This window comes from Sturnira hondurensis, unplaced genomic scaffold (assembly GCF_014824575.4).
Source record: "Sturnira hondurensis isolate 20B ecotype Veracruz unplaced genomic scaffold, ASM1482457v3 Scaffold0006413, whole genome shotgun sequence".
In the NCBI taxonomy this organism is placed as follows: Eukaryota; Metazoa; Chordata; class Mammalia; order Chiroptera; family Phyllostomidae; genus Sturnira; species Sturnira hondurensis.
Window position 1 is genome coordinate 26,368,255 of NW_028079044.1, and position 22,782 is coordinate 26,391,036.

A 22,782-nucleotide genomic window follows, 5' to 3' on the forward strand; every position below is an offset into this window, starting at 1 on the left:
TCATTTTCATCCCAGGAGCCAAGAAAGCTGAAGCCTCCCTTGTCCAAAAGAAGAAAATGAAACACAGTGTGTTCTTCATTTAAGACTATTTCAACACCATTCCTTTCACTCTGACGAAAAAAGAAAAGAGTGAAAGATCACATTTCTGAGCTTTTCTCAGTAATTACTGAATGCCTCCAACTTTTTATTTATTTTTTACTGAATTTACTGGGGTGACAATATGGTAATCATACAGGTTTTAGGTATACAATTCTACAGCACATCATCTGTATAAAGTCCTACGTGTTCACCACCCCAAGTCAAATCTCCTTTCATCACCATATTTACTCCCCTCTTTGCCTACTTCTACCTCTCCCCACCCCCTTCTTCCCTCTGGTAGTCACCATACCGTTGTCTGTGCCCAAGAGACTTTCTCTTCTTTCTCTCTGCTGACTGCCAACTTTTCTTTAATGACAGTCAGTTAATATACAACAGTCAGGAGTCTTGGGTCTGCCAGCTCGCCAATAAGTCACACTGTGACTCTTGGTAAAGCACTGAGTATGTTTGGGGTCTCCACTTCCATAACGAGCACAGGGTCAATGGGCTGTGTCTTCTCCCAGTGTGTCCTCCAAACCTAGACTCAGGTCCCTTTTTCAGAACGTTAATTTATTTTACGATACCTTCGGTGAATTGCCTATTCATGTATATTAATTTACATATTTTTAGCCAGGTAGTAAAAGACTTTAAAGCCTTCCCCTTGGATTGATCACCATCCTAGAAAAAATAGCACTTCTTTCAAGTTTTACTAAGAGATTGCTAGTACAATATATATATAGCTAAAAATCTAATAAATGTCAGGATGCTATAAAATTGGAGTTAGAAATACATGTATATATGTGTAAATACCCATATATTGTATGTATGTATATATATATATATTACTTATTCATTTTAATGTCAGATGATATTACATCCCTGAAGTCTCATAGTCCCTCCTTCTACAGAATTTAGAGTACGCAGACAACAGAGTTCAATATGAATGTCAGGCCACAGTTCAAAGGGCCTCAAAGCTAAGATTTCCCCTCAAATGACAAGTGTAGCTCATTGGATAAGCATCAATATTTAGCAATAAATTCTGAATAAGGTTTCTTGAGTAAACATATTTCACTGGCTACCCACTGCATCTGTCTTTCAAACATGAGATTCAAACAGGCACCACTTACCTAAAAGTCAAATATTCTTTATCTCTGATTTATACAATCCCTAGACTAAAACAGACAAATGAGTCTGTCGATATCAGAGGTCAGGTTCATCTGATTGAAGAAAGGAACCAAACTAAGCTTGGTAGAGAGTGGACATCAAATATTAACCTGGTGCGGGGGGAGGGGGGGTGGGCGGTAGGAGCAGTGTAATGGGAAGAGCATCTGGAAAAGATTTCTTCCAGTTCTGAGTATCCATGGAACAAAAGAACAAGCTTGATCTTTATTTATTGTTTTCCTTTCTTTTTTTTGTCTCCTACCCTCACACCTGGTAGCCAGAGGAACACAAAGCTGTGATAATCCAAAGCAAAGGATGCCAATTAGTCCTATGGACAAATGAAATATTTCCTGTTAGTCAAGTAAATATGCTCAAGTGAAAAAAGAAAACAGAGGGACTGTGACACTCTGAGACCCTCAGTAGCCAATTTTAGGATCAAGGTTATAAAAATAAGTCTGGTCCCAAAGAAAGCACATTTCCCCTTCTTTACTATATCGCCTCACATATGATAAAACTAGCAACTAGCATGTGCTGACCATCTTCTCCATGCCAGGACTGGGGAAATGGGTTGTGCCCATGCTAGGCATAACCCCATGAAGTTAGTGGAGCTGGGCCTCAAAAACCAAGGTGTTTTGATCCCAAAGCCTGTGTTCTGGTTTTACCAGTAAAGGCACAGAGGCACAGAGCAGCATGGTGTATGTGGGTAATTTCAAGCAGTTCAGTGCCATTGGAATAGAACTGGAATAGTTTATAGGTGGCAGATTTTTAGAAACAGAGAAGAAAGGCTGGACATAGATGAGGAAAATAGGACCAGATCATGGAAGGCTTTGCATGTCATTTACAGAGTAGTCCCTTAGACCGATTTGTGTTTTAAGAAGGCTCTCCTCATACCAGTCTGGAGTTTTGCTGTCCAGCTCCCGAGCTGGTGAGACAGAATGCTCCCACGCCCCAGGCAGAGCTGTCACCACACTCTGGGGAAGCTAGTTGTGCCCTCAGAGCTATAGCTACTGTGACCAGGTTTAGTGTGGTAGTCATTAACTCTCTGGACAGGTCACTGTCCTCTTCACACATAGGGGCCAAGGCAGGCATTAAGTTAGATAGTTAGCAATTACTTTTATTTTCAACACACAAAGCAAAACTGCAACTTCCAGTCAAGATGGCAGCATAGGTAAACATAGCATGCCTCAGGAGTAAGGAGTCCCAGACCCACACCAGGACCCCCAGACCAGGGTTCCAGTGCCCAAAAGATAAGTCCCCACAACTTCTGGCTGCAAAAACCAGTAGGTATTGAGCCGGCGAAAGGAACTTCCAGAATCCCAAGCAGTTCCTCTTAAAAAATCCATACACAGACTTACTCAGACTCACTCCCTCTGAGCTCCAGCACTGGGGTAGCAACTCAAAAGGCACCAGTAGCATATGGGGAGAAACTGAAGTTCCTGGCATAAGGCAAGAGCTGGGAGACAGCTTTCTACTAGACAGGAAGGTGGGCAGAGGCCATTGTCCCTTTTCAGAACCGTCCCCTCACAGAGACACAGAGCTGGCAGGCGGGTGTCCTATCTGAGACTCCATCAACCTGGCTAACACTGTTTGCCCCCACACTGGGGATTCCCTGAGGCTTCATACCACCCAATTTACAGATGTTAACAGTGGTTTTTCCATATGAATGGCTGGTCTTGGCTCATGCTTCACACCTTCCTAAATCCTTTCAAACAAGCAGCAGCCTGGCCTCAGTGAGCCTCCTGCCCCCTTACCTCTTGCTAAGTGGCCTGAGGCACAGCACTAGCAGCAACCAGTCTAGACTCACAGCTTGGCTTCACCTGGGAATCTCCAAATCCAGCACAAGGAGCAGCCATCTCAGATTGCTGTATAGCTCAGGCAGCGTGGCTCCGGGCAAAACACAGGTGGGGGCTGACCTTGGCCTGGGGGTGGGGAAATCTTTCCACAAAGATCACAGTAATCCTAGAATATTCTATCTAGTATAGTTATTGTACTTTAAAAGAGATTTGGCTACGGTAGAATCTATCTAGAAAAGGATACACAAAATGATTAAATGGAAGAAATGTTGGGCACATTACTTCACTTTTGTGAGATTTCTCATATAAAGGATTTTAATAAAATAACCCCAAGATGCCTTTTATGTTTGACACCCAATCAGCCTGTGATTACCTCCCCAGGGAAAAAAGTCTCTTCTGGTCTCTAATAAGGAACAATCTCACTGTTCCTTTGTTAGTTCATTAATTTCTTCAATAAGTATGTATTGAATCCTTATTCAATGAGAAATTGTGACAGGTGATGTATCTCTACATTTAGTAAGCCAATCCAGATCCTCCTCCATGGAGCCCCAACTCAAATGTGCAAGGCAGGGATCAGGCCTGAAAGGACGCCAACCTAACTGAAGAAAGACATGTGATACACAGAGACATAAACACTCACCCACGAGGGGAGCGGACTCTGCAGCCAGCACATTAAGTGAAATTATATTCAGTAAAAAGCAGCCCTTGAAAACAGCATTAAAGGACAACACTGTCCTGTCTTTCAAGAAGTTGATCACAGTTTTTCCACTGATGTTGTAATGGGTCACTGATTCTTCAGTTAGGGACCATATAAAGTGTTGGCTCGTGCTTAAAGCTCACATCATACTCCTATTATACAAAAATAAGTATTTTTTAACACTAGAATCACCCTCCACTGTGATTCTAAGATGATTATACTGTGAGAGGCACGAAGCAAGAGACCCACTGACGGAATGGCAGATCCTGATCTTCCGCCTCACACCTTCCCCAGGAATGCATGGATTGCTGTATTTGTGTCTGCGGGTTGCTACAACAGACAAAATCACCCTCACTCTTTATACCACCCCCAGTCTCTCTGCAGAGCACAGATAATTCATTTTGAGTGATAATGCATGAATACTGCGACTCCACCTTAACACATAACAGCCTCGGTAGAAGTGTGTACAAACTGGAGTGATGACTCAAAAGAATTCATTAACTACCTTCTGGAAATAAGGAGGTTGTAAGAGGAAGGGGGGGTCTTAAAGAATGAATGGGCATTCTCATTTGGTAGATAAGGGAGAAAGGGGAATTCAGCCAAAGAAATAGCAAATGCATCAACACAGGAAGGCACAAAAGGATAGAGCACCTTTGATGAACTGCAAGCAGTTTGACATTGCTGAAGCTTCATGTGCAAGGGGAGAATAACAGAACACAAGCCTGGAGAGAAAGGCAGAGGACACGTTCATCAAGGACTTTTTGTTACTGTAATTCTCTGCTTCCTCTCTCAAATCAGTGGCTCTTGGAGTGTGGCACCTGGACCCACAGCATCAGCACCATCTGGACCCCTGGAGAAACTCGAATTCTCGGGTCTCTCCCTGTGGGACAGACTCTGGGACTCAATGTTCTGTGTTTAACAAGCCCTCAGGAACTCTGATGCACCCTCAAGTTTGAGAACCACTGCTTTTGAATGATGGGGAGCCACTGAAGAGTTTTTAGCTGGGGAGAGATGGAGTCCAGGTTCAGACAAATGTCAAAGCCCCCACTGCATCCGCCACTTCATACTTTTCTCATATGTATTCGTGTATGGGGGAGGGGTCGCCATCTAAATCTTACACGAGGAGAAAGACCCTGGACTTTCATTATTACGCAAAATCTTGTCAGCTGCTTAAAAAGAATCTCTCTCACACACTTAGTTCTTGGTTTTGACCATTTCTAAGTTTATCTACAAAACCCCCCAAATTAGTTTAGTATGTGACAATAAGTGACACACAATGCGAGGGAGGTAAAAAGGAATGACGTAAGAAGTCTATGTAAGCTAATTCAGAGAACGCTCAGCTTTTAATCATGTAACAGGAAAAATCTTCAGTTTGAGCCCCAAAGCCAACCCTCCACAAGCTTTTTCAGACGGCTCCTTTCCCTTACTTTTCTTATTTCAAGTGTATCATTTTCTAAATGTTCCAAAACGAATTGACCTAAAGGTGCTGAAAGCTAACTTTGTAGTACCAGTCATCCGTGTGAGAAAAATATTTTCATAGAAAAAGCAAGTGCAAGAAAATATTTTTTACCACAATAAATTGCTGGTTCCACATTTCTTTGAAAAGAGGAGCGGGGAATAATTAGTGATGTGCTTCAAGCACCAGCCCAGCACCACTGAAACTTACAGGGTGCCAAATTATTTAGCTGAACAGTATTTAAATTAAAAACTAATGACTACGTTAATTTAACGCATGTTCATCTCTGGTCCAACTCTGTTCTCTACTAATTGAGCTCCAAAATCTATGTTTTAAACATGCATCCTAGTCCGTGAATAAGAAACATCTGAACACTTGAATATAATAAGTCAATTCCTAATAACAACTTCTTTTAATCTAAATTTTATTGTTATTTTAGATGTCTCACCATAAACTATTTACTGGACCATTCACCAATGGGATGAAAGGAATAGCGTGCCACAGAAAATACCCCTAGTTAATAAAATGAGCCACACGAGCGAATTTGAGTGTTTCATGTTTGAGCTCTAAGGCTTATCACCCATTGGTATACACCCAGAGCTCCATCAACACTTTTACAAACCAGTCTCTCAGTGGTCGTGCTGTGGCGGGCGATGACCCAAGCCCTTCATCCCCCCTCACCCCGCTCGTTCTCCAAATCCATATCCCTTCTCTCTCTCTTTCTCTCTCCCTCTCACCCCTTACCGAACAATCCATTTACTATAGAACTCCTTCATAAATCTGCAAGAAATTATAATAGTTTACAGATTTTTTAAAAAGTGTGGAGAATCCGTCCAAAAAAAGAAATTATGGTAAAATTCCAAAGGCACATAGCTAAGCATGGTCTGGCAAACACATGACATACCTATCCTTGAGAGAAGGGCACAGAACAGGCCACCCTTCAGCTTCTGCAAACCATAAATGTCACAAGCATTCTAAACCACCCACAGAGGACCAACCTAAATCTGTATGTGGGCTCATCTACTCAAGCCCACAACAGTCACTGAGCATAAAACACACAAAATAAAACCAAAGGGGGGAAAAATGTTTTCACACTATAGCACAGAAGAGAACTTAATAAGCAAACACTTGTCCATAAAGAGCTGACAGCAAGAAACCTCCCAGACACCACATGAAAACAATAGTTGAATGCGGACCTGGCACCAGAACAAACGGACTGCAGTTATGAAAGCTGGGATTTGGAAAGTGTCATAATTATTTATAATAGCAGCAACTGTCCTGGATTCCCCTCATCAAAAAATAACACAGAGGCAGGCTACCAGCCATCAGTTTCTGGGTCTTACGGCGTGTCCCAAGGGTGTAATGTTGTAATGGAAAGAAACAGCATAGGAGCCAGAGAGCCTGATTTCTAGGCCCATTTATGGCACGAACCGGTTATGGGACCTCGGGTATGTCACTACCGAAGTATCAGAAATCTAGATGACCCAAGGCCCTTTTGGATTGAGCGTGTCAGAGTATCCATCTATATTCTCAGACTTAGCCTGTTGAAGGTTTGTGTGGGGGGGGGGGGTGTTGGAGGCCGGGAGGCAGAAGAACGTAACAGTAGAAGGCGTATGTATTTATTTCAAGGATTTTCCATGGAAGATGTAGAAACAAAAACATAATCATCCTAAAGAAGCTTTGGGAGATTTGGAAAAAAGGAACTTATCCTTGGTCCCAGGATATTTACCGCGTATTTCCTGAGATAAAATAAAGAGAAGGAATTAATCACATTTTCTTTTGTTGGAAAAGTCTAATCTGCCACCCAATACCAGTATGCTCTACGAACTATTCCCCAAAGTGGTTTCCTAACCTACACCTGACACCCTCCAGTCACAGGAAGTTTGCTGCTCCACAAGCCAACCCACCCCACTACCACGAAACAGACGTTAGCCGTCTTTCTTCTAGTGAGTGAAAACCAATGTCCTGCTAAATGCCGGTGGCCCTGGTTCTGCCCACCAGCTTCCCAGAATATGTCGCCTCCTCTTCCTCAATCCCATCTTCATACGTTTGGAAAGAGCTGCCCCATCCCAATCCCTCGACCCCCTCTTCAGCCAGGTTCCGCGCTCACACTTCTCTCAACCCTCCCTCACCCAACGTGGTTTCCAGAGCATTCACTAGTCGAGCCTCCCCGAGTCCCGTTAGGCAGAGCACCCTTAACATATGGCACCAAGAATGGAACACGACATTCCGAATGTCGTCTGACAGGTATATCCAATTCAAAAGAACATTTATGGAGTGCCGTCTGCGCTCCAGGCTAAAATTTTTCTTGATCTTTACCATATTTTTATTAACGCACCCTAACAACACATTAGCTCTGTCTGCTTTAGCCCATTCAGATGACCACGATAAGAACGAGACCAGGTGCTGTTGCCCAGTTTACCCCTCTGCTGCCAGTTCTGTGGTCATTAGAGCGGGACAAGTTTTTGAGCCACGTGGGTCTGGGTGGACACTGTCATTTACTAACTCGGCGACCTAAAACTGGGAAAACACTGCTTCACATGCAATATTTCATTCGAGTCCCTGGTAAAAACAATTTTTAAAACTCAAAGCCAGTGACAGAGTTGGGTAGCACAGAAGATGATCCTCTAGATTAATAATGATCCACCAATCTAATCAAATCAAAGAGTGACTGTCGCTGATGTTTTAGGAATAGAAGATGAGATGGTCTAGAACAGGGTGTCCAACCCGTGGTCCAAGGGCCACATGCGGCCCAGGATGGCTACGAATGCGGCCCAACACAAAATTGTAAATTTACTTAAATATGCTTCATTTGCTCATCAGTTTTGGCGAGTGTTTGTGTATTTAGTGTGTGGCCCAAGACAACTCTTCTTCCAGTGTGGCCCAGAGACGCCAGAAGTTTGGACGCCTCTGTGAGATAGTGAAGGGAAAGGAAAGAGACGCACTAACTCCGGGACAGGCACTTCGTCAATATTACCTCATTTCACAACAAAATGGAAGGTAGTTATATTGTTTTCATAGAGAAAGAAATTTAAAAATTAAGTAATTAAGGAACGTGACTAAGATCACAACGGACGTGAGTGGAAGAGCTGGGCTCACAGAATGTAAATCTTGAGAAACTGAAATCAGTCTGAAAATAGAATTTTTTCTTTTTAACATTTCACAAAAAGGTTTTTGTGGAGGAAGAAAGAGGATGCAAGAGTCTAGGAGAAAGACTACATAATCTGAAGGGGCAAACGTAGGACAATGTTGTGATACTGCTGGGCTGTTTATATCACACAACTGGACAACGGGAGTTGAGGAGTCGGAACAGACAGAAACCCGGGAGGTATCCTGTGACATTGTCTAGGCCAGTGGCTGGGAAGGGACAGGGCGGCCTGGTGTCTCAGCCTGACCCTCACAAAGCTCTTAGAGACCTAACTATGCCAAAAGGAGGTGGAAGAACAAATTCTTCTGGGACAAAAGATGTTACGCAATAAATCAACCTGCACACATAGATACACATACACATCTAGTAAAAACTGGTCCAGGTACAGAAATACACATAGTACTTTTCCTCCAAAAGGCATTTGCAGTGGTTAGGTTTCAAGAGATTTCACATTTTATGGTCCACTACTTTTAAAATTATGTGTGACTTTTTATATTCCAAATTTTGCCTGGTAAATGTTTTAATGAAAAAGGTTTTTGTGTTTTCATAACAATAACGGAAGCCTCTTCTTTCTTTTAGCTGCTATTTCTGATGAACTATACACAAAATGTATGAGTTTTTATACACCCACTCCCATTTCACTTTCCCCAAACCCTTCAATGCTTACTGTCAATCACCGCTAAGTCTGAAGATCAATTATTCAGCATCTCCCCATATCTTATTTACTATTGATATAAAACTCTAGTTGCCCTAAACACAAACTACACTTTACTTACTATCTGTCCGAGAGGAGGACAAAATTGCCCAGGGACGAGAAAGGTAGTTGCTTAGTGTTTTGGGATTCTATCTTTACCTCCTCTGTTCACCTAAGACGGTGCCAACTGTAACTATCAGATTTGGTACCGAACACTTTTGATGGCTGGAAAAATTCCACCTTACTTCAATAAAAATAATTCCTAAATACAATTCAAGCCCAAATTATTAACTATAAAAAATATAAACTTTATCTAAATGCTTTAATTAATTTTTTAATTACTCCTGATAAATGTCTTACAAGATAACCCAGGGATTACAACACTTTGCTTTGATAATATATTCAATAGAATTTAACCACACACTCACTGGAAGACTTAGAAATTCATTAAAGTAGTCCACGAGGAAATTATCTGTTGCCAAAGAATCCTCCTGCAAGAAACATAAAAACCGTATTATGCTTATGCTGTTTTCAAACATGCCAATATTATCCTCTAATTCTGCTATCAACACATTAGATGTAGATCTTCAACTTTTTCAAGCAGTCCACACTGAATCCCCACTGTGAGCAGAAAGCAGTGCTACAACCTCCAGGAGGAGGAAACTGGGAAATCGAGCGGAGCGTACCCTGAAAAGACTGGTCCCTGTACTTCGCTGGAAAGCAACATGTGAAAAACACAGCATGCTTCTAAATGAAACAGCAACTAATACAAAATGCTGCACATGGTAAATTTCCCACAGACTTATTAAAATATATATTTAATAAAAATAAAGGCAGAGCAATAAAGACAGAACCAGTGATTGGGGTTAAAATGAAATGCAGAATGTAAATTTCTTAAATTGCCTAGTGAAAATGATAAACTAAATGAAGAAAATGTTCTGCAACTTCCCCCTCAGAAATGGACACAGATCTAGCAATCCGGGCCCTGCCTGACTTCTGCATGAAGAAACTCTGACAATGCGCACGTTCAAAGAATAAAGATTGTGTGCATTTTTTCCATAACTATTTCATCCCCCAACACGGTCATGTTTAAAGCGGGCAAAATTGGGGAGCTCCTGCCAAGAACAAATGCTCTCTTCCAAATAAAACACCTTATTTTATTAGTAATTGTTTCCATTGTGTCAAAAGCACAACATAGCATACTGTGTTGTATGGTACATGTGTTTATTTTGTTATTCATAATTATATTTCAGTTTCACAAATCCAACATGAAAGTTGACAATATGACACAATGCTATTATTTCCATATGGCTGATTATTTTCTTTTTGCACTGGCCAAGTTTTTAAAAAATGTGTTGAAGTACAGTGTGAAAGTATAAGGAAGACACTATAGTAATATTAACACCTACTTTGAAAAGTCGATTCCCAGGGTAATTGCTTTAAATAATCGTAGTATCGAGCTAGAGTAACAATCACTTACAGGATTTATACCAAGGAACTTACTAAAAATCTGAACTAATTAAAATAACAACAACAAACTGAGGATCTCATAAACCTCCCACCTCCGGAGCGGCACCTTACATTCTCAAAGTTCTGGCTGGCAGAGTTCTAACAGAGCTGAATGAGGCAGATGACATTTGGTGGCAGCTAGGAGGCCAATAACCTTTCCAATTTTACCTTTCCAAGTTACTTTAATTTTCTGGACTTTATTTAGTGGACTACGTAGTTTCTGCTAACTCTTAGGAGAAATCGATTGGATGCAATAAGTATTTTTGGATCTTTTAGGTAGCACTGTGCTACAATAAGGGTGGCCAAGTTTCGTGCTGCTGGGCTCACGACCAAAAATCTGCAGATGGGAAGGGTGAACATTTTTCATTTATAATGGCAGTGGATTATTTAGCTATAAAAGAGAATGTGTATTTCATGGAGTCAGGTAGAGCTAATTATTGCCTAGAATTTGGCCAGCCACATTGCCAAAAATTTCCAGATAATCCTCAGATTCATATATTAATTTCCAGATGGCTCACACTTCTAAGAGATGTTAACTCAACACTCTCCAAACTGTCTGTGATGAAGTACCAGTTTTGTTTTGTCCTTAATCTATTTCAGATAACTTTTGCAAAGCACAGTAAGAATGAATGACTAGGAAATGAAATAAAATATATACATAATTCAAGCCCACTTTAAAAATTAAATCCAAAAAATAAATAAAAATTAAAATGAAATTCTATCGTTATAAACATACTCTGTCAAATTACTGCAAAGTTTCTAAATGCCCCCTCTCAGTTTCTGAACTCATCTTGACATAGACTGAGAAGAGTCCCAGGCGGCAACAGTCTGCAGACCCTCAAAGCAGTGCTGCCCTAACCAACCCCTTGGTGAGCAGTTTGCTTCTAGAGCCCTTGGGTGCCCCTGAAACGGAACCCGCTGCTGGAGCGTGCCCCTGGCATTCAGTCACATCCTCAGGGTTGCACTTTCACCCACGGACACTTAAAGTATTATTCAAATACATCAACATCTGTGTTTCTTTTCTGTAAGCGCATCTTAGTTTCTACCAATATTCAACATCTCTTCTGCTGGTATCAGGTCAGGGTGCAAAGGGAGTAAATGCAGCTTGCTAGTGCCATCCACTCCGTTCCCTGGTTACTTTAACTTGAAGGCCTGCACTTCCCTAAGCAAAGGAGCCTCTTTTCCCACCACCGCTTCCGCTAGTGCAGTGTGGCCAGGCACTGTGTCACGTTAACAACAGTCTCGTGAAGCAATGAGGATCTGACAAAGCCTTTATTCTCCAAGCCTTTAATTAAAAAAAAATAAAAGGTTTTTTAATGCCTTGATCTGAAGAAGCAGCTCAGTGACTCTCAGTAAGTTTCCACAATCCAGTCACAGGATCATATTAAAACAAAAGAAGTCTCCATATTCTGGTTTCATATCTTTCAAATAACCAATAAGCTGGTGATGGTTAATGGCACAATCAAGAAGAAAATTGAGTTACAATCAATTCCTCCATTACATCATTCCATGAACCTGACTGCAAAATTTGCAACCCAGATTCTCTGCTGAATGATGCAATGGAAGGTAGACACATTTCTTCAGAACTGAATACTCTCTTGAAACCTGCTTGTTCATGTATTACAGGTGTGCCATCTGTGAAAGTGAAGTCAGCTTTTCTGCTTTTAGTCCAAACTTCTCAAAATTCTTCCTGAAAGAGGGTCAAGCAAAATAGTTCATGTATGTTTGTTAATGATGATACATAAATTTTCTTTTGCTTAAAAATATTATTTTATTTTGCTTCACCTTAAAGCCAGATAAACTACAATTACTTCACAACTGTAAAAAAAAGATATACAAAAAAAGACCTTTACAAACAAGAAAGAGTAAGTAAGATAAATACGGACAAAAACCATAGTTCAAGAAAGAACATAATAAATGCTATAAGAAAAGTACTATAACATTTATTAAAGTACTATATAAACCATTTTCTCTCAAAGGAGGAAAAGACATTATCTGGTAGGGGGGATCAGCGAATGAGGAAAATGGCATTTGAAATGCATTTCAAGTAACCTGAAATTCTATAAAAGCAAAACAAGAAAGGTGCTCACTGTCAGCTAATGGCAAAAGTAGGAAAACCATCCAAATTTTCACTTCCTTTCATGCTACTCACATACTCAACCAAAGCCATTCATCTAATGCCCAATGTAGAACCCTAAATTGTCACACCTTAGGTTGGGAATGCTATCATCACTTAGGAGATAGGATAGACCATATTCCCACAATTAGACCTACTTTTGATTCTTCCTAATATACTAAAAATTCTTTCATTTCTCCCTCCAAACAAGCCAATCACTAGACCAGAGCTCCCACCAGGGATACAGTGACATGCGGTGGGTGGTGTGCAGACCGTGGAATTCAATGGGTCATGTCAAAGTGGACCCCTACAGCCCCCAAGGTAAGCAGCCCCCCCCCCAAGAGGGCCGCAGTTCCGGGGATGGCGATCTTCAGTTGTGAGCAACCTTGCCTGGGACTCCTCAGATCCAACTCCCTCTCCTAGAGACAATGATTTATGAACCACATCCCACACCCACTGCTCCTCTGTCAGAGACGGAGCACAGCCAGGGCGTTGCTCAAGCCCCTGGACATGGATGTGTTGGCTAGCTGCAGAACATACCAATGCCCCATGAAACCACTGGAGGAGTTTCCATCTGAGGGGTCCAAGAAGACAGGACACAGAAGGTGTTGACAGCTGGGAGGAAAGGGGGAAGCGGAGATCCTGGAAGGCTACATACAGACAATGGCCCCAAATCACTGCATTTACACACATCACACACTTCTGTCTGCTGGCGACTGATGGATCCTTATAGTAGTTTCCAAGTAGTTATAAGGTCATTGCTTGATATATATTTCCCTCTCAATAAGAGTTTCATCATTATTTTGAAATATTTGATATGAAACATCTTACTGATTTTAATTCTATTTGTTTATCCTAAGAAATGTTACCATATTTGTCATAAAAAAAGAACTGTTAAATTTTAATTTTAACTTTTAGAAGTTTGAATGGTTGTAAAAATAGTCTAAAATATTTTAATACCTATTGAATGACACAGTTTCTCATCAATAGAGGCTATTCAAGGATTTTGAAAGACCACCATTTAAAAATCCTGATTAGGAATTGCACAAAGTCATCTCATGCATTACATCTGGTATTAAATATTATGTATTTATGTATAGTTCTTAGAAAGTAGCTACGGAAAGCCACAGTAGCCAACTTATATACATTTAAAATATCAGCAGCAGTAACAAAAGTCCTTGTCTGAGGCATGGTTTAGTTTCCTCAACAGGAGCAGCACATAAAAGCCAACAACAGTGCCTTTCCAAGGGGCACCCTGTAGGTCCCAGCCTCCTTTGGCTGGGAATTTGCAGCGTCCGTACAGGGAGAAGAGCCATGCACATAAGTAACTACAAGACAAGGAGAGATTTACATTTTGCTTATAACTGTGTTCGTGGAATGAAAAATAATAATAAACACCAGTTTTTAACTGCTCACTAAAAAAGTTATGTACATCCAAAAAGGAAATTAAGAAAATAATTTCATTTAATATAGAATCAAAAAGAATTACTTAACCAAGGATGCAAAGACTTGTGTACTGAAAACTATACAACACTGCTGAAAAAAATCAGAGACTAGAAGGACATATCATGTTCATGGGTTGGAAGACAATATTGTTAAAATGACAATACCACCCAAAACAATCAATCTATAGATATAATACAATCTCTATCAAAATTCCAATGATATTTTATTTTTTGCAGAAATAGAAAAAATATCCTAAATTTCATATGGAATTTCAAGGGACCTTGTAAAGACAAAATAATCTTCAAAAAGAACAAAGTTGAAAGACTCATGTACCCTAATTTTAAAACTTACTATAAAATTAGAGTAATCAAAACAGTGTGGTACTGGTATAAAAACAGACTTCTAAACCATTGGAAGGGAACAGAGAGTGCAAAAATAAACCTACTCATATTCAATCAAATGATTTTCAACAGGAGTGCCAAGCCCATTCAGTGGGGGAAGAACGCCCTTCTCAACAAATGGTGCTGGGAAATCTGGATATCCACATGCAAAAGAATGAAGTTGGACCCTTATCTTAGGCCATCTATAAAAATTAACTCAGAATGAATCAAAGACCTACGTAAGAACTAAACCTATAAAATACTTAGAAGAAAACAGAAGGATAAGTCTTCATGATCTTGGATTTGACAATGGATTTTTAGACACAACATCAAAAGTATAGCAACAAAAGGAAAAATAAATTACACTTCATGAAAATTAAAAACCTTTGCGTATCAAACAACCCTACTAAAGAAGTAAAAAGAACCTACAGAATGTGAGAAAAAAATTGCAAATCACATATGTCATAAAGGTCAATATTCAGAATATATAACAAACTATAAACTCCAGAAGAAAAACATAAACAACCCCAAATTTTAAATGAGCAAAAGACTTAAATAGACACTTCTTCAAAAAAGATACACAAATAAGCATATGAAAAGATGCTCAACATCACTAGCAATAAGAGAAATGCAAATCAAATCACAATGAAATATCACTTCCCATCTACTAGAATGGCAAATAACAAGTTCTGGTGAGAACGTGGAGAAATGGGAATCCTTGTACATTGCTGGTGGAAATGTGAAATGGTATAGCCTCTTTGGAATACAGTATGGCAGGTCCTAAAAAAATTAAATATATAATGTATCATTAAGCAGTCTGAATTCTATTCTTGCTCTGATAGATTTATATTTCAGCTTTCATGGAGTGTGAAAGCAAAAAGGCTGGGATTTAGGAATATAATGAAGAGAAGCATTCATTTTATCACTTATTATCTGAATTATTTATAAGAATGATTTATACTCATGTATTGCTTATATAATTAAAAATATACCCCCAAAGAAACTAAGAGAACTGAATACACCAAGTTCTTTGTATATATTTTCCTTAGAAGAATTATAAAAAAATCAATCATATATGAAGTTAATAAAGACACTAAAGTAGAAAAATATCAGAAGAGAGGTACATAAGAAATACAGAATATGGCCCTGGCTCGTGTGGCACAGTGGATTGAGTGCCAGCCTGTGAACCAAAGGGTCACCAGTTTGATTCCCAGTCAGGGCACATGCATGGGTTGTAGGCCAGGTCCCTACTAGGGGTGTATGAGAGACAGCCACACATTGATGCTTCTCTCCCTCTCTTTCTCCCTCTCTTCCCCTCTCTCTAAAAATAAACAGAATATTTTTTAAAAAACAAAGAAACACAAAATGCATTTGCAATGAAGCGTTGCAAACATATAAGTGAAACTATCACTAATTATTATATATTAAAATCCATCAGCTAAAATTTATCAGCATCTAATAGCACATTCATAGTAGGCATTGTGCTACACACTATAGAGACTGTTAAGGTATACTGACACATAGAACCAGCCCTGTAGGAGCTCACAATTTTGTTAAGAAATTGCAAAATGTAGACATAAGTTAAAATATATACAAGGCAATGTGTTCCTTACAACAAATTATTTGCTCTACATGAGTTATGCTCTCCTTTAAGGATAAAGACCCCATGTAAAACGTTACATTATTTTGCAGTTGTCCACAATAGCCTTGTATTTTTTATATCCATTGATTGAGAAGATACAATATGAAAAAAGTTCCTGTGAATATAGGAGCAATTTATATTAGTGCATAGCCGCTACCAATCATGGAAAACCAAAATAACACCATTTAAATAAAATGGAAGCGTATTTCTCTCATGAAACCACAAGCAGTTCAGGACTGGCATTGTGGCTTCCCAAATATTGGGAGGCCAGGCTCCTCTGATCTGGCAAGTCCACCATCCTCAGGATGCCACTTCTGCCTCGTGATCCACAATGATTGCTTCAACTCCAGGAGCACATCCTTATTCCAGTCAGCAGGAAGAACTAAAAGGGCACACTCTCTCCCTTCACACTCTCATATGTGTTAGAGTCAGAATGACCCAGCTTCTAATCCCAGCTCGACTGGTTACTAGCTGTGCAACCCAGGAGTCAGTTATTTAATCTTTGTAAACATCAGCTTTCCATAAGTAGGACACACAACGCTTATGCTTACATTCCCTTGTCAAAATGTGTTTACTTGACCACATTTAGCTGCAAGGGAAGCTAGAACATGCAGTCTTTATCCTGGGGAGCAGTAGGTCCAGTACACATTATGGAAAAGGGTAGAATGGATGTGGGGGAACAAAAGGTCTCTGCTACACACTTTTTTCCCTAGGAACATTAATGAGAAAAATGTATACTTTAAATTTTTTGAAAAACAGAGGGAAATATATGTGCAAGGCATACGAATTATTTAATCTTCAGATAATGTTTGGTGACACTATGAATCTGAGGATCTGGTCACAAACTGGTCTCAACCGCAAGCTGCTTGCTCATCAAAGGCGGTCTGGCTGAGTTTAGGTTGGAAAGGTTTCCTGGAGGAGATGAGCTGGGCGGTGAAGAATGTGCACGATTGTGAAATAAATGCAGGGGGGCAACTGAGAGAAACTTGACAGCAAAGGCAAGGAGGCAAGCAGGGTAGTTTGGCTGGAGCAGAAGCATGTGGAAGTACTTTGTAAACCAAAAACAGTATGAACATTGTCTTTATCACACAGAAAGTATTGGGAGGTAAGGTTAAAGAAGCCTGAAGAGTTATAGAAAAGCTTGAATACTAAAGGGAGGCTTTTGACATTCTGGCTCCGCCAGTTACTAGATATGTGGCCTCAGGCCAAGTTAAGCTCTGTGACTTGGACTTCCACATGGAGTGAAGTGGGTGATAATAACCATATAATAGAGTTGTTTTGATGTTCAATACTAGCATCTAGTCAGCATTCAAATAAATAGTTGGATTAATAAAACATGTGAGCAATCGAGTAGCGTGGTAATTTTTAAAAGACTTTATAGCAATCTGATAGCCAGGGTAGGAGTGATTCGAGAAGGAAAGTCTAAAGTTAGACAGAGCAAAGCAATCTCATCCGGCACAGCTGATGCACAGGGGTTTGCACTTTATACTTTAGGCGGAGAAAAATTGGAGTTGGCAGAAGGAATTTGGGAGGCAGTGATATCAGTTAGTAGTACTGCCAAAGTCCAGGCCCAGGGATGACGGCCTGAAATAAGACAGTAGCTGCAAGGATGGAGAAAAAGATCTGGCCTTGAAAGGAACTTGTGCCGGAGGAGGTGAAGAAAAGGGAAGACAGGTTCTGGCTCGGGTGATTAAATGGCCAGTGGCGCTATTGACCAAAACAAGAAAAAGAGAAAGAAAACAAGAATGGAGGAGATAAGTTCAGTTTGGACTATTGAGGGGATGCAGGGCTGTCCAAATGATGAAGATTCACCATTACCCAATGGGTGAAGAGGTATCTGGACCAGAGCTGTGTAGATTTGGAAGCCCTGTGAAACAAGGGTGGCTGAAACTATAGCAGGAGAAGAGGAGCTCCCCCAGAGAAATCCTGTAGAATAGAATCCTGACGGACAACACTTTCATAGGCAAAGAAAGAGAGAAGCCAGAAAGGATAGCATAAAAATCAAGAGATGGGAGAACTGAAAGACAATGGAATCAAAGCAACCAAGAGAAACAGGAGTAACTAAACAGAGGCTTTGAGCTGTTCGTGAGTTCCCAGACAGTTACAAGGAGGTGAAGAGATTAGCAGACTGCTCAAATGTTAAGGTTGTAATGTTGCTGAGGGCTCCTCAGAGTGGTTATGCGAGAGTTGCATGGGGAAGATTAGCTGGCTCCAGAAATGCTGACCTGCTGCTGGAATGAAGAAGAGACCCGGAAGCAGCCAAAAGAAATTTGCCTCTACACAGTTATACCAAGGCAACGAGAAGGTGGGGGAGTTGTTGGCATCCCCCTTGTGCCTCTATCTTGGTCTGTCTCTCCTACTAGTGGACTAAAGTTCTGGAAGGGTAAACGGGGAAGGTGCTAGCAGACGCAGCCTAGCCCTCTCCTCTCAGAGCCCACTAGACTGTGACCTCTTCAAGACATATCCTCAGCATTGACCACTGCACTGGGAATACAGACGGCACTCATGCTTGTTGAATACAAAGCCAAACGCAAATAAGATAATTGGCCAACAAGAGAAGTAAGTGTTGGGAGGACATGAGCAAATAATTCAGAGAAGTAGCTGGAGGTCTTGAAATCCAGTTCAGAAATTAGGCGATGCTACCTATCTACCTTTTCAACTTTGGGCAAGTTACTTAAATACACAGTAAGAATCACGGCAAAACCCACCCTAAATATAGCACTCACCTCAGTGACAATGTATATAATGTACCGGGGAAAGTACTTACTTCCACTCAGCTCTCCAGAAGTCTGATGTGAAAAACATTTAGTACCTTTTTAAAGGAATTATAACTATAAATTTACCTCTTATTATCAATCAATGCCACCAATTAATGTTTACTGCAACCAGGAACTACACAGCCACAGAAAGATAAAGTCTATCTTTCTTCCTAGGTTTCAGTAAAGGGTTCAGAGAAATTAATTTATGTAAAGGGATGTTTAACAGGGAATAACAGCCACCATAAAAATCAATTAACTCATGCTTAAAAATGTACCTGTTAAAAGACTATTAAAAGGTCTTGTGCTCAGAACCATTGTTACTAAGCCAAAGCTTCTTTCTATTATACTCATTTGGCAAAAAGTAGAAAAGAAAACATACAGCTTTTTTCTACATCTATGATTTGCTATCTGAAAAAAAAAAAAACCCAGGGTGAGTGGAGGTGGAAGAGGGTGTAAGGGGGATAAATAGTAATGGGGTGGGGGGGAATACAATAAAAAATAAACTATTTTTAAAACTCCAGAGGAAAAAAATAGTAGCCCTCTAAATCGTACTTACAAATTCTGCTTCTGTAATAGTTGGTGGCTCTGAAACAAGATAAAATATTACATTATCTCACTCAAATCTGATTTCCTTTTAAAGTAAATGAAATAATTTGAGACAGCACCTAGCCCTGCTTTATACCGGGCAAGCTCAATGAAACCTTGGCCCTCTGTTCATTTTCTGCACATGGATTGAATTTTAAGTTGGAATTCAAGGTGGAAGTGGGAGGAAAGGCCTCTGGAATCCAGCTTGGTCACTAATTCTCTGTGACCCTGGAGTTAACCTTAATAGATAGAGGCCTCCACTATTCCAGCTGCAAAGCGGAGAATTAAGCAAGTTAAAATAACACGGTGCCAAAGAGGCAATGTCGATGCGGGACGAGGTGAGGAGTGGAAATCATAATAAAAGGCCTTGGGAGAGCAGGGGGCCTGTTTCTCCGAATGTTTGTTAGGGGGGACGCCCGGGCCGGTAGAGTAACACCAGAGGCGGGAGCGGGATCAGGTCCGGACGCCGCGTCCTTCCTCCTCCGACCCCGCGCCGCGGGCCCGCCCGCCCCACCTACCGACGGTGAGCCGCTTCTCCGGCATCCCGCCGCCGTTGCGCTCGCCCCGCGTCCGCGCGGGCCGTCAGGGCCCCAGCGGGTCGGCCCGGCACCGCCCGGNTCTCCGAATGTTTGTTAGGGGGGACGCCCGGGCCGGTAGAGTAACAGCAGAGGAGGGAGCGGGATCAGGTCCGGACGCCGCTTCCTTCCTCCTCCGACCCCGCGCCGCGGGCCCGCCCGCCCCACCTACCGACGGTGAGCCGCTTCTCCGGCATCCCGCCGCCGTTGCGCTCGCCCCGCGTCCGCGCGGGCCGTCAGGGCCCCAGCGGGTCGGCCCGGCACCGCCCGGAGCCCTGTCTCCGGGGAGCGGACGCCGACGCTGTGCGGTGCGGGGGCCGGGGCTGCACGGGCGGCGGTGGCCCCCGCCTCGCCCGGGTTGCTATGGAGCTTAGACAATGCGGGCGCCGACCAGCGGGCCGCCCCGCGCAGGGCGCGGCGCCCAAAGGCCAGGCAGTCACTAGTAGCTCTTCGGGGGCCCCTGGGCTGAGCATGGGACGCGCGGAGCCCCCGCAGCCCGCGGCCGAAGGGGAGGTCGCCGCCGAGGACCCGGGAGACGCGCGCCGGCGCTGGAGTTACTGAGGCTCAGGCCTGTGCTTCCCCCAAGACGTGCCAGCCGCACCGTTCAGTACATTTGATGCCCGGTAGTAAGACAAGACCCACTGGCAAGAGGGTGCGGGACTGAGGGCCAGACTGACTGGTCCCGAGAAGAGCAAAGGAAGGAAGAGACAGATGGACTTGAGAATTGTCTTCACAGCGATAGAGGACGTTCCACACACATCGATGGAGCTCATTCCCAGTTGTATGAAGGCGTATATAAAAAGCTAAATATTCATGTGCTCTGGAGGCACATGTGGAGCAGATCTGCCCCATTTTTTTTGGGGGGGGGGGGTTCCAATCGGTCAGGATGGCAGCATTGCCAGGGTATCTGAGCTTTAAAATTATCAGAGGAGGCCATTGACGAGGGGACAATAAATTGAGGGGCTCATAGTGTATGTCCCTGGAAAACTTACGATGAAAATGTTTAAGTCAAAAGTGAAATTCGGAAAGAAAAAAAAATAGAAAAATTCTTGTAATTAGAAAAAAAACGAACATTTGTAGAAAAACCATGGTCAACTCAAATTCCCAGCCCAGCCCTCTCCCCCTGAGCCTGAGATCGAATATCCAGCAGCTTGCCGTACACAGTGGGGGCTTTTCCTTGTATGCTACCAAATCAAAATTCCAAAAGGAACTTTGGAAGAACATTCAGCACACATCGTTCCACTTTCCTCACTCCTTACCTTCAAATTACACCTTCCTACAAAAACCCCGTAATCACTAAGTGGTACCAAGTGACTCAAAGCAAAGGGAGCATATTCAGTCAAGCACTAGGTCCTACTCATTCTACCTTAATTTTTTTAGAGAGGAGAAATAGAGGGAGATGGAGAGAGAGACAATGATTCATTGTTCCACTTATTTATGCATTCATTGGTTCATTCTTGTATGTGCCTTGACCGGGATCCAACGGGCAACCTTAGTGTGCAGGGCCGATGCTCTAACTGAACTACTGGCCAGGGCGGGGCTTCCGTTTAAACTGTTGTAAAATCTTCCCAAGTTGTCCCTCTTCCAGCCTTTGCTCCCAAGTGAAGTTCCCTTAAATCTGTCCTCCATGCTGAAGGCAAGATGTCTTAAATGCAAATCTGACCTCCATAAAAGCTTCAGTAGCTCCACATTTGCCTCCTGCAGGGTGGGACCTCTCTAAGGCCAGCCAGGAGCCTGCACTACGTGAATGCGTAGGCAAGGCATAAGACAATGGGGTCTTGCGTTGCAAGGAATCATAATACCTGCCTTTTCAATATTACAGAGGCAAAGACAAATAAACCACTACCTTGGCCAAACAAAATCAGAAAGCCAAATGAAGTGAAAGGAGAGTGGAAAAAGAGAACAGAAAGGTAAGGAGAGATGGAGGAAACAAATCATGAAGGGCTCTATGGGCCCCTGCATGAAATGAGAACTATAGGAGTTTTGAACAGAGAAGTACCCTGATTTTCCCTTTTATTTGGAAAGGATCACTCTGAGTACTGGAAGAGAATGTAGACGAGCACAAGTAGAAGCAGGCAAGAGCTGATGGACACCCATACCAAGGGCGGTAAGCAGTATCCGGTTTGAGAAAGACTCAGATTCTGTGTATCTTTTAAAGGCAGAGCCAAGAGGATTTCCTGACAAGTTGGATATGGGAATGTAACAAAGAAAGTAGAGAATGACTCCAAGGATTCTGGCGTGAGCAGCTGGAGTGATGGAGTTGCCATCATCAGAGATGGGAAAAGCTAAGCAGACTACCTTGTCACAGAGATTTTAATGAGGCTGGTTGGCCATGCAAGGGAAGATTTTGTGGCTGATAGAAGACCCTGGAATTTGGGAGACACAGATTTGAGAGCTGACCTATAAATGGGTGTTTCAGGTGTCCACTTGTGCTGGTTCTGCTGCCAGGGGGGCCCTTCTGGCCTTTATCAGCCTAACTTTCCTCATCCTCTGATATTCAGCTTGGGTGTCATCTTCTCTGGCACACCCTCCCATGAGTTACGTTCATTCACTTCTCTTGCTCCTGTATACTCCTGTGCAAACTTATATCTTAAAACCATATAACTATTCAAGTAACCCGTATGGGGGGGTACACCCTCTAACCTCAGTGCCACCCATCAGACAGTAAACTCCTGGAGATAGAAGAAGATATATCTTATTTTATGCCCCACCTCACCCTTAGCACTACCAAGTGCCTACCACTCAG

The 22,782-nt window shown here is 42.0% G+C and overlaps 1 protein-coding gene across 5 annotated transcripts in view; it reads right to left on the reverse strand.

Annotated features, from left to right (window-relative positions):
- The window catches only part of RGS22 (regulator of G protein signaling 22), a 116,494-nt gene extending 96,115 nt beyond the window's left edge, over nt 1–20,379 (reverse strand). For 4 of the 5 annotated variants that reach the window (XR_005066801.1, XM_037048275.1, XM_037048274.1 and 1 more), the window contains exons 1-3: nt 19,980–20,072; nt 19,433–19,461; nt 9,453–9,515 (exon numbers count right to left, since the gene is read on the reverse strand). Coding sequence is in view for 4 of the 5 variants with exons in the window: in XM_037048275.1 (XP_036904170.1) it covers nt 9,453–9,515; nt 19,433–19,461; nt 19,980–20,004 (117 nt within the window). In the remaining variant the exon portion in view is untranslated. Of the gene's footprint in view, nt 1–9,452; nt 9,516–19,432; nt 19,462–19,979; nt 20,073–20,208 lie in introns of those variants that run through there. The other variant, XM_037048273.1, reaches the window with a different exon arrangement.
- Nucleotides 20,380–22,782: the final 2,403 nt, after the last annotated feature.